General features: G+C 35.1%; 1 protein-coding gene across 1 annotated transcript in view; it reads left to right on the plus strand.

The window, feature by feature from the left end:
• Positions 1-10,780, plus strand: part of LOC128239983 (calcitonin gene-related peptide type 1 receptor-like) — a 34,812-nt gene extending 24,032 nt beyond the window's left edge. Inside the window, exons 2-12 of the mRNA XM_052956463.1 lie at positions 221-334; positions 1,289-1,395; positions 2,116-2,207; positions 2,661-2,787; positions 3,886-4,039; positions 4,335-4,401; positions 6,054-6,117; positions 6,365-6,450; positions 8,627-8,762; positions 9,117-9,158; positions 9,405-10,780. Coding sequence (XP_052812423.1) covers positions 221-334; positions 1,289-1,395; positions 2,116-2,207; positions 2,661-2,787; positions 3,886-4,039; positions 4,335-4,401; positions 6,054-6,117; positions 6,365-6,450; positions 8,627-8,762; positions 9,117-9,158; positions 9,405-9,599 — 1,184 coding nt within the window. The 3' untranslated portion in view covers positions 9,600-10,780. The remainder of the gene's footprint in view (positions 1-220; positions 335-1,288; positions 1,396-2,115; positions 2,208-2,660; positions 2,788-3,885; positions 4,040-4,334; positions 4,402-6,053; positions 6,118-6,364; positions 6,451-8,626; positions 8,763-9,116; positions 9,159-9,404) is intronic.
• Positions 10,781-13,262: the final 2,482 nt, after the last annotated feature.

The raw sequence follows: 13,262 nt of genomic DNA on the forward strand, positions 1-13,262 counted from the left end.
TCTGCAAAATACTGAAAAGTGTATTTATTTCCTGATTACACCCTCGGCCATGAAATATTGGATAGCCTTATTGTGATTATTGTGATTAGGCAATAATATGGATGAACCGTTTTGTTACATAAATGAACCATTTTGTTACATAATAACATTTACTGCTTAAACCAGTACTAATGTTAAACTAACGCGTGATTCTAAAACTATTGTTTTATGTATATTGCAGGTCACGTACATTGCAATGCTACGTGGGACAAAATGCAATGCTGGGGTTATGTAAGGGCCGGAGAGACGTCGTACCAGCCATGTCCAGGATACATAAGGCTCTCAAATCCATTAGGTAAGCACTTGACAAAATGGGACGCTTCTTCGAACTTAAAATAGTAGGTAACTGAACGCCATCTACTAGATCGTTACGATGGAAGTGTGTCGGATAAATCTATAAAATTTTACATAGTCCATTTTGTTTTAATAGCCGGGCTGAGCTGATTTGTTGATGGGCTTGATTTCTTTATCCATTTGTTTTGAAGTAATTTGAAAACGCCTCCATTAATCTTGCACACAGTCAGTGCATAGACATTGACATTTGAATTTAAATGCTGACATCCGATGAGTACACACATTATAATATCAGTTTTCCCCCATCATATAAATCTAAGATGAACATTTGTTATGACACATTGAATGTTAATTGTTCATTTGGTAAAGTATGGTCATTGGTTAACAGGAATCGTAATGTGCATCAACAGTGTGTAAACCAAAACTCTGAACTTATGTCAGAGTGATTAGTTTGCCTTCTCAGCGTTATTTCACGCCAAACTAACTTGATCGTATCCATGTATGACAACGAAAAACAACTCGCGTATATGTCTGTTGATATTATTTCTTACCATGCCAAATTTAGCAAATATACATTTTCCACATGGTTGTAGTTCATGACCCAAAGAAGTGTTAGATTGCTATCCACTATAAAGTAGTTTTAAGACGTCTGTTTTGTGTTATAAACAGTTGAGTGGATTTATCTACACTTAGACACAAAATTGATATATTTGAAAATTTAAGGTCTGCAAGTTAATGTTTTTCAGACATTACATTGTCATAAATAAGCATGCTTGTGTGGTAAAGTATTTTACCATTCACATGATTTCACACAAGTAAGGATGGGTGTACTTGGCAAACATATTCTCATATCTAATACTGAGACATCGTCCTTATACTAGTTTGTTTTAACTTCTAGGAGACAATATCCTTCCTTTCGAAATGTAAAAGAAAAGTAAGTACATATCAATTTCAGCATACGCAAAGAAAACCTGCAACAGCGATGGGACATGGTTCCGTCATCCAGACACAAACAGAATTTGGACAAACTATACCATGTGTTACGACCAAGCTCTTGTAGACGTAAGTATTATAAGCGTAAATTAAACACGTGGTGGACGTAAGTATTCCACTTGGTATAATTAAGTATCCCACAGGGTAGTCGTAAGTATTCCACAGGGCAGACGTTAATAGCCCATAGGGTAGACGCACGCATTTAACAGGGTAGATAAAAGTAAAGCCCAGGATAGACGTATGTATCCCCCAGGGTATATAAAAGTATTCCCTAGCGTGGACAAAAGTATCCCCCGGGGTAGATAAAAGTATTACCTAGGGTGGACAAAAGTATCCCCCAGGGTAGATAAAAGAACTCCTTATGGTGGACAAAATTTTCCCCTAGGGTAGACGTAAGTATCATTGCATATTTTACACACCGATGTCTTGACAGTCTGACGCTCTTGTATATAAAAGTAGCCCACAGACGTTCTTTACAGTAAAAAGGCACTAAATAATTGCTCGGGTATCTGTAAAATATATATGCATTATTATATCAGTTCTATTAAATAGCGTAAACGATTTAAATGATTTAATCTCTTTAAACGTTTCTAGTTGCCTTTAATCGCTAAGATCAGAACAAACATCGTATAAAATAAAAGGCATACAATTGTTGTATGAGCATTGAAAAAATGTCACAAAACCATTTAGAAACATACAATAAGTCTTAAAGCGTGACACGTGTTTTATATATATGTATATATCAATAATATTAAAATTGTATATGTAACTTATTTTATCTATTTTCAGCAACACAAGCAGGTGCTGTACATGTACTTCTACGGCTTCAGTATCTCCATCGTATTGCTAATTATCTCCCTTATCATATTCTCAATGTTCAGGTAAGCCTTTTACTGTTTCATTTGTTGGAAAAGATTCCAATGTTCTCAGTTAGATGAGTAAACAACACCTACGCATAATTCCCTTACAATATGCTGACCTTCGTTTGCGAAATTAACCAAAAAAAACTATTGACGATATCACTATTGCTCTTTGAAGACCAAGTGTTTCATGGAGCAATTGCTCTGTAATGCATTTTCATACTTCTAGATACCTTTTTGAAGACATGGAGCAGTATGTTGCAAAATACTATCAAATTGTTATCATGAAATTCGTTATGTTAAGTGCCCTTGGCTTTGCAAGTATTTCATACAGACACGCTATATGAGAGTTTAAATCATTTTCAGTTTGCCTTTGCTAGTGAGTAAAATGCCCTTCTGCTTTAGCGTGTGTATGTTAGTTTTCACATTCCATTGCTTTGTTACAGAGGCAATATTCTTCATTTTTTGTTTTAGACAATTAAAATGTGTCCGTGTGAGCCTGCACAAGCACCTGTTTGTCTCGTATGTGCTGACTGGAGCATTGTGGATCCTCTACTATGCTCTTGTGCCCATGAACCCGGACGTCTTGATTGCAAACCCGGTAAAATTGCTGTATTATTGAAGAGTATACTTATTTTGCCGAAACACATACGCAGTACATTTTATGACAATGGATACATATTCGTGTCCCATGATACAATTAATTGAGCAAATGGCCATGACTTACATAAGTCCCAGTGGAATGTGACAAAAATGGGATGTTCACAGCATCCAGTGACAAGCATACATATAAAAGCTATTATGTGTAGGTGTATAGCGTTTGAAAGTTCGTGCGACACTTGGTTGTGACGAGACGTGACGCGATGAACGCACTTTCTACAAAGCCCCGATAAATGCCTATTTCCGTTAAACCTCAATTTCCCCCTAATAATGATTGCAATTGAAATAAAAAAACATTTACCCCAAATATTTCACTGAAAATAATTTGATTCGCACGGAATAATAGTTTGGCAAATAATAATCTTTCCCCATATAACAAAGGTTTAGTAATCATGTGTTCACACGCTTTCCGTGCATTTCTCAGAGACATTTAGTCCAAAACGATTCTATTTATTTCTAAAGGTTAATTTTGGAACATACGCAGATATTTTTTATCTGTCTTCACGATAGCATGTGGTGTTCAGTTATGTCAATTAAGAGCGATTTAAGACCATAAATATTATATATCATGATTATTTTGTAACATTTACAGGAAATACATTGATTTACTGATGTTTAAATTGCCGTCTAATTGTATAAATTGCAGTAAATCAACTTTTTATTGTCTGCATAGGTACCACGTAAATTTGTTTGTAGCCAAAGCATTGTTGTTTCTGTTGTTGGTTTTGAAGGCACTTGTGAGTGTAATGACTGCGAAAGATGCTTCCTATTCCTTTCAATTTTTAATCAAAAGGAACTTCGGAGTCAACCGCTGCTACACATAACAGCATCTGTATTAGTTCAACGCCACCAAGATAAATTCCAAATATTTATCATAAAATAATTACTCATCAACAGCGTCCGCCAACTAAACTTAGATCTGCTCAGGAAGGAAGCATACCTTCTTTTCCACTTACACAATATTGTTGTTGTGAGTGAATATGAGTAAACACTGAAGATTGTATGTTTCATTATGTAAAACTGTTGATTTTACATACAGATATGGTGCCAAGTGTTACACGAGCTAACGCACTACTTCACAGTGTGTAACTATTCCTGGATGTTCTGTGAGGGATTCTATCTACACGCACTGATGGTCATCGCTTTTACAAAAGACAAAAAGCTGCTGCTTATATGTTATCTAATAGGCTGGGGTATGTATAACAACATCAGTAGGTGACATTAACAATAAAACGGGCCTGCTTGCCGTCGGAAATACCTTAAAGTGTCCATAACATTTCAATATTCAAACCAATTATGAAGCATTTGGAAACCATAGTGTCCTGTGGTCTTTTTCACTTTGATTAAACATGATTTAACTTTATTGCGATTCACATGAAACATTTTAGTGTACTGCATAAACTGAAACAGAATACTTCAAACAACTCAACTAATTTATAAGCAAAAAGATCTAATGATAAAATGAAACATGTTTATTGTTGTTTTCAGCGTTTCCTTTATTACCCACCATTATTTACACCATATTGAGAGCGCTAAATGAAGAGGATAGGGACAGGTATGTTTACCAAGTAGTTTATTATTGGTATATGCGTTTGCTGTTGTTCAATTAAAAGAGTGTTTCATTTTGATGGACCTTTCTTCTGCTTTGACTGAGATTTACAGATTATTTAGAAATGAAATATGGTGATTTGTTATTTTCCTACAAAACATTTCAATAAATGGTACAGTCGAACCATTTTGGCTCGATCTGCCAGGGAATGGCATATAAATTGAGTTTCGGGAAATCGAGCCAAGCGGGATTTCTTAATAAATATACTCAAAATTGGTCTTAACAACTTGATCGAACCAACGAGGAAATCGAATCAAGTGAATTCGATCAAACGGGGTTCGACTGAATCATGCATTTGAGAGTAAACTATGTGTATTTCCTTTGTCATTGGACCGTCAGTATTTGAAATTGTATTCCTACAAAGAATGACAAGGTCTGACTCCTGTCTCATTGTTGCTAATTTTATTCATTGCTTGTCAAGCTTGAGCTCTGTACATTTGTTTTACATATGCTGGACAGTTGACACGAGCCGAGCAATGCTGACATGATGTTAAGCTCTTTAAATTTCCGTTCAATATGCTCGATAGGTGCACGAGCCGAGCAATTTTGACATGATGTTAAGCTCTATGCGTTTGCGTTACATATGCTGCATAGGTGACACGATCCGAGCAATGCTGACATGATGTTAAGCTCTAAACATTGGCATTACATATGCTGCACAGTTGACACGACCTGAGCAATGCTGACATGATGTTGAGCTCTATACATTTGCGTTACATATGCTGGACAGTTGCAACGACCAGAGCAATGATGACATGATGTTGAGCTATATACATTTGCGTAACATACGCTGCACAGTTGCCACGACCTGAGCAATGCTGACATGATATGAGCTCTATACATTGCCATTACATACGCAGCACAGTTGACACGACCTGAGCAATGCTGACATGATGTGAGCTCTATACATTGGCATTACATACGCAGCACAGTTGCCACGACCTGAGCAATGCTGACATGATGTGAGCTCTATACATTGGCATTACATACGCAGCACAGTTGACACGACCTGAGCAATGCTGACATGCTGTTGAGCTCTCTACATTTGCGTTACAAATGCTGCACAGTTGACACGACCTGAGCAATGCTAACATGCTGTTAAGCTCTATACATTTGCCTTACATACGCTGCCCTGTTGACACGACCTGAGCAATGCTGACATGATGTTGAGCTCCATTCATTTGCGTTACATATGCTGGACAGTTGCAACGACCTAATTAATGCTGACATTATGTTGAGCTATATACATTTGCGTAACATACGCTGCACAGTTGCCACGACCTGAGCAATGCTGACATGATGTGAGCTCTATACATTGGCATTACATACGCAGCACAGTTGACACGACCTGAGCAATGCTGACATGATGTGAGCTCTATACATTGGCATTACATACGCAGCACAGTTGACACGACCTGAGCAATGCTGACATGCTGTTGAGCTCTCTACATTTGCGTTACAAATGCTGCACAGTTGACACGACCTGAGCAATGCTAACATGCTGTTAAGCTCTATACATTTGCCTTACGGATGCTGCCCTGTTGACACGACCTGAGCAATGCTGACATGATGTTGAGCTCTATACATTTTCGTTTCAGGTGCTGGACAGGTGACACGAATCTCCACTGGATTTTGGCTGGTCCAATTAACATTTCCCTTGTGGTAATATACATACTATTGATTCATACATATAGCCACGTGCTGTGTAGCGGCAGTAAAACGTTTGAGACGCAGAACTGAAAACTGCAAATCATAATTTTATCGTAAAATAGCTATAAGAAGAGCAGTTAAAGGTCAGATTCAGAATTCGGCTTTAGATAAGGTGCACTTTTAGAGTGCATCTAATAACGTACTTTCCATTTCATTTCATTTATGCATTACGTGCTGAATAAATGTTGTTTTGTTTCAGGTAATCTTTATATTTTCCAATAATATAATGCGCATCCTGTTGTCAAAGATACGCTCTGTATACAACAATGAAACCATGCAGACTAGGTAAGGAAGAAAACGTTTGTCTCTTCGATTAATTTGATGTGATTTCGACAAAATTCTCTAAAATATATCCGCATCCTTTAGAATGCAATATATTCGTACTATTGTTTTTTGTTGTTTTTTTATTACTATATTTGGTCATATGTTGTGGTACCGTAGTCATATAAAGTTTACAGGTAACCTTTTGTTTTCATGAAACAACATACTCTTTTTTAATTAAAGTAGGACACTGAAACACCGCTTGAATCGCGGAAACAAGTTGTATTAACAGAATAAGATTTTAAAACACTGCTATTTGAACTTTGAAGATATAAATCAGCAAAGGCAGCTTTATAATGGCTAAGCACTTCTTCTGGAAAAGTTGTTTTTCAAAAACATGCATTTTCCTTGGCCATCAAAATGAAGTTTTGTCTAGCAATCTTTTATCTTTTCAAACATTAGTTTCAGTCTGAGATCGAGCGGAACACATTTCATTGCTTTAAAGAGTTCGTAAAAATACCTTTGGCAATATATGGAATGCAGCATTCATGATTTTGTTTACCGCAATTGAAGGTTTAAATATAGGGGATTATTCCTTGTGTCAGGTGATTCACTCTGTGTATTTACATTTATCAGCAGCAACCTACGGAAATTGCATGCTGTTTTAATTCGTAAACACTTAATTAATATCATCATATTCAAAAGCAGCCTCTCATAAATTTTCCACCCGTTTGACTTCTAAATGTTATTCTATTAGGGTATTGGAAGCACCTTTAAGCCCCGAAGGGAGGGCAAGGGTCAGGTAATATCCCCATACAAACTGATCCTATTGAAGAAAAATGTAAGTTGATAAGTCCTGCTAAGGAAATTTTGTTGGTATGCTGTGATGCATTTGTTTGTGTAGCAAACAGTCTTCTTTATAATAGACGCATAAGTACTCAGTATAGCAGACAATCACTGATGATTTACTATAAAACTTCTACATACTATTTTAAAGATTGCTTGCCAATATGACTGTATCAATGATGTTGTTTTTCTATGGATGGAATTCTCTTCAATTATTTTATTATGCAATATGGCAGGTTTCTAAACTTAGGGAAGAAGCTTATCAAGAAGCCATAAAACAAAATTAAACGTAAATCAACTTGACTGAGGTATGGTCATTCGCCTGAATTATTCTTTGAATAGGCCCTAATGTTGTAACGGCAACATACTTATACCACCTCTAAAGATTATCTTAATAAAAACGTATCCATCAACAATTTAAACTTTAAGTAGCAAGTGACTTGAGCTTATCAACCGGGCATTCGTTCATATTATTGCTGGTGTTCTTGTGGATGCTATAAAAAGTCACATTTTATGTTCTTATAGCTCCAAGCAATACATGTACTGAGGTATCATGTCTTGAAATAAATCCTCCTACGTGTTTGTGATATTCGTACGCTTTTGTCTGTCGTTCAGTGTCGCTTGAGCCCGAACCTTGCGCCAGATACAGGGTTTTTATTTGAATGACTAACATTGGCCTTGTCCTTTATTATATTATTGTCTCTGTAGTCTCCAATGTAGTATGGATATTTTTGATGGTTGAAATGAACCTATGCGGTATCTTTTGTCTAAAGCAGACCAATGCCACGAAACAAGAGACGTGAAATGATAAATCATCGACATTATAAAAAATATAAATGCCACATTGTCGTTCATGATTACTTATGCACACATGTTGCATTATATAAAATGAAAAATTATTTATTACAATCCGATAACGTATACATGCACAATTGATACCTTTATTCACACCACTATTCGCACAAACTAGCTGTCTATTATTAAGAATAGTAAAAATTATATAAACATTATCTGTGTAAGCTGCGCCTTAAACTGCATGCAATTTTCTAGACCAAACAAGTGTCCAAGATAATATTAGGTATTAAAATGCCAAACTCTCTAGCTTGCATATTTTTTACTCAAACCACAAATGGAAATTAATAATTTTGGACTTTGTAAAAATGTTATATATTTCATTTTAATGATGTGTCATTCTGCCATATATTTAAATGATGCCAAAAAGACAATGTCAACACTCCTGTCATGCGTAACGAATCTGTTTGTAAGGACAATGAATGTCAAGGTAACAGGCAAGATTTAATTATAGGTAACATCATATTGTGTATTAGTCGATGACATTTAGGTAATTTTGCAGACGCGCAGTACGGGCCACTCTCATTCTGATCCCCCTACTTGGACTGCAGTATATCGCCTTTCCCTTTAAACCACCTCCGGGAGCGAACGGCGAATACGTCTACTCCATGATATCAGCCTTCTTGGTGTCATTCCAGGTATGGTTATGGTAGTTTATAGGAGAGCGAGTGTTACTTGAATCATTTTACGGATACTGTGTAACATTTTCATTTTCATGCGACAAAATAGAACAGGAGTGGTCTTGACTATCAAACAACTCCTGTCTATATATATATAAAACCTTTGCAAATATCCATCCCATCCGAAGTCATTTATCAATATTATACTAGATGCAAATATAAAAAAGTAGAAATATTTAAACGATATTTATATAATCATTTTTAAAAAAGTCCAGTAGTCGGAGGCATATTTAGGGAAGATGTATATGTTTTAAACCTCAGTGAAAGGGGCCAGGTACATTAATATTAAGTTCAGTTCATGCATATTTTCAGGGTGTGTTTGTGGCCCTTGTGTTCTGTTTCTTCAACGGCGAGGTTCGTATAACGTGCAACGTACTATTTATAGTCGATTATTGTCCGTTTAAAGGTGTTTTGTCAATTCATTTTCTTTTTTATATTTTCCATCATTATACCCATTTGTAATAATAGATGATGTTGTTACTTTATTGTATAATATTCCTTTTGTAGTTGATTGTGTTTTATGGCTAATGCCGTTAGAATTATCAGTATTGCGATAGTGCGTATGCTTACTGATATTGTGTCTTCCTATCCCCTAACAAGGTGATAAAATGCTTCAAGAAACAGTACAATCGCTACAAACTCCAATCGGTCGGGCGTCGTCGGACCTTCTCCGGTGGTTCAACTAGCAAGTTTGCGGAGCGTGAATCAATGGTGCGCACGAAAGAAATGGCTTTATCAACTTGTAAAACAACATCTGCGTCGTCGCCGTTGAATAAGAAAAAAGAAAAAAAATGAAACTATTGTTGAAATAGATTCGTGACATAGAAATCATAACATGAACTCGTCGAACAAATCCTTGTCTTGAAAATCTCGTAGATGTATGTATATCGGTAGACAAACATTATTTAAACAGACAAATGCCATGATACCAATAAGTATTTACTGATTAAATTTAATGATGTTTCTTTAGCTTCTTACTAAGTAGAAAGTATTTAAATACTGCGATTTCAGACTCATTTAATCTTCATGCTACAAGCATATGATAACACAACCATATTTTCATCAAACACCAGAACTGTATTCATTATTCATGTACGAATGTTATGCAATGTTTGGCTAGAGAGACACATTAATACTGTTCATCTTTAAGCACAGTGCAGATAAGGGTTAAAGTTAGAAAGGTTGTTGTGGTATAAATGTTTTTATGCATATCTATTTAAAAACTCTCGAGATTATCTTAGCCAATGATATAACCACTTTATTAACGTGCGCCATTTTACGCTGGACACTCCACAGGATGTACTTAAAATTAGGATAGATTTACCAAAATGATATACGTTTACTCAAGTTTGGCTCTTCATATTGTGATTATCAAGGCTTTAAAATATCGGAAATACTTGTTTACACGTGATCAATAATGCAACTGTAAAGCACACAGGAATGTTGTGTGAACAGTGACTGGAGCAAGATATGGTAGGGAAACATGCTAGTATATGACTTCTTTTGTTTTTGCCTTTTTGTCTTTTTGTCTATTGTTTTTGCATGTGCTCTAAACGTTATATTTTTTTATAAAATCACTCAGCAGAAACAATTGTACGTTATTTACATAAACTGCTTGTAAAAAGTGTTCACTTGCTAAGACAACCGTTTCTTATTATGCTCAATATTTTTGTTTTGCTAAGAACATATGTTGTGTAAACGTGATACATAAGTTTATCATTAAGGTCATTGAAGAAAGTTAATTTAGTTTTAGAACATTACGTATTCCGTTTTTATTAAAACTAATGTCCTTGAAATGTTTCTGAAACATCTCAAAATCTCATCTTCTTTTGTGTTCCTTATTTTACACAAACCTTTCTTAATCATTATACAGCATGAAATGTTGTCATTCGTTTCGTAGTTCAAATCATGTGTTTGTTTTCTTTTCTTTTTATTATTAATTGTATTTTGTTTATTAAGATGTATTAAAAGAAATTTACAATGCTTGTTTTTAATTTGGCCAAGAATAATATGCAAACGACATTAATTTAACGAGGCTTCTTTGGCATTTTGAGCCCTACCTAGTGCCTTTAAGAAGGAATAATTTTTAAATATTTGACTACTGGGTTCCTCTTATATGACAAGGAGGAGCATCTATGTATTTATGTCATGGATCAGCAAACCAAACCCACATGTGCCCAGCCAAAGTGCCTGGGTTTGTTTTGTTTTCTTTAATTCCCGGCCCGGACGCATGTTTATAGCGTTGTTGGTGGTACCGCTTTGAGTAACACGACAGTGATCAATTACAACATCATCATAATCATCGTCGTAAAATAAAAAAGCTTCGATTTATCAAATCATATGAGCTAACTGAATGTGCCTTTTGAGAAAAAGCTTGATATTTTGATCGCATGATAAATGTCATCATCTTTTGCTCCGTAGTCAGCTGCATAATAAATACAGCAAAACTTCCAATCAAAATCTTTCGATTTTTTCGAACTATGAAAAAAATAATTATTCGGAGAAAGTGAGCAAGACAGTGATCGAGGAAAACATATTTTATATCCATGGTTTGAACACAACAGTATGGACTCGCTATTGGTTAATACTACCTTCTGTTAGTTCTACTGTGTCAGAATCAGTGATTTCTGATAGAATCACTTTCAAGTCAGTTTCTTGCGTAGGAAATCAGTCTGATGTCAATTTTGGGAGTTTATAAGAAAATGCCATGGCAAGTATCAAATCCACAACCTCGGGGGTGAGGGGTGGACTTCTATACCACTCTCACTCTTGGAGACTGAGTATTAACGACAATAATGACAAGAGTCAACTAACAGATAAACGATAATTAAATTATTTTAATGACTTCTAAACAGTTCATCAAGTGTCAGAAGAAATGGAAAAACAGATACTCAATACAGACCAATCTAAAACATGGTGTCTCAGAGTCTAATAAGATCAGCAATCCTAACATATTTGCAACAATTACTTTAAGCAGTAAGGGTCAAATAGGGTTATTCCATGGATACGCACTCAAGAAACTGTTACAGTATGAGACTCTGAAGATCGGAATCACCACTGCTATCCCAAACCATGGGGAAAGATATTGTTTCTAAGTCATGCTTATTTCGTATCTAAAACCTTTAGGAAAATACTAGTTAATCGTGTTTGGATTTCAGCCCGTTTGTCAGGATTAGCACATAGACTTAAAGGCGTATATTTTTCTTTCTAATAATTATCAAGGTCACCCTGAAATGAGTATTTGATATTGTCTACTGAATAATTATAGCACGATTTGTGTATTTTAGTTATTTTGAGCATGAAAAATATACATTAAATGCCTTCATCCTGAAAATGACAACATATTTCAAACTACATGTAATTAAAATCACAATGCATAAACTATGGTCATTAGACAAATGTTTATTCGATGTTTATCGTTATCTGACTGATAGGTATTTGAACCGCAACAACATCTGTTTTTTTCAAAATATATAAACGTACCTGTTCGAATGAAATAATGTAATACGAATAAAACAAGCTTGCAAGTGTATTTGAACGATTCCAGTTGCTTAGGATACTAATTTATGAACCTACAGTTGTATAGTTCTGTCATTTGGTTTTAAATTGACCAATACCTTTCCATGCGTCTGCTGCATAAATTAGATTATTTTTATTTCAGTATACACACTACGCAATATGCCCATGCATATACAATTAGTAAAATACGTATGTTATATCAATAACATTATCAATTATCAGTCAACATTTAAATTATACAATTACAACATGATTTTAGCAATCACAGTAGCATACCTCAACAAATACATTGCCAGAGGAAAAAATATATCATCCGCAATAGATTTTATAGGTCTATCTCAACTTGAAAGCTTTGAGTACATACATCGATAGCAATCTATTTACATTGGTATTTTGAGAGGAACCTTTTTCTATAATTTTAATCATATTCGGTTTTGCATAATAAAGTTTATCTATGTAAGCCATTATTTTATCAGAATTTACATAAAAACAAAATGATATTTATCGTCTAGTTCATTACATAAATGACTTCCTTTCCCAATAAGGTATAACAGCTGGTGTATGCCCTCTACCAGCTTCTTCTTGTATTATGCGCGCAGACACAATGCAATTCTATTCTTATCAATGTCGTCTTTTTAATAAAGGTTTTAAGTTGAAATCTGCAAATAACACACACCTTATAGTTCTAGCAGACTCTGAAAATTCTGAGCTCCAATTTTGTATAAATATATATGTGACACTCTGCTTAAAGCATGAAAAACATATCGACAACACCAACTCGTTCGAACGCCATTCCAATAAACTTGTCAACAATTTCTAATTTTTGACCGTTATGCAAATATTTAAAACTCATCATCAATCTACCTCTTTTCCGTAATACAAACTTGTCTTGAATTTACATACATTTTTGTTTACAAGCCCCTGATTCTGACAATAAAC

The sequence above is a fragment of the Mya arenaria genome, chromosome 1 (assembly GCF_026914265.1).
Source record: "Mya arenaria isolate MELC-2E11 chromosome 1, ASM2691426v1".
Classification (NCBI taxonomy): domain Eukaryota; kingdom Metazoa; phylum Mollusca; class Bivalvia; order Myida; family Myidae; genus Mya; species Mya arenaria.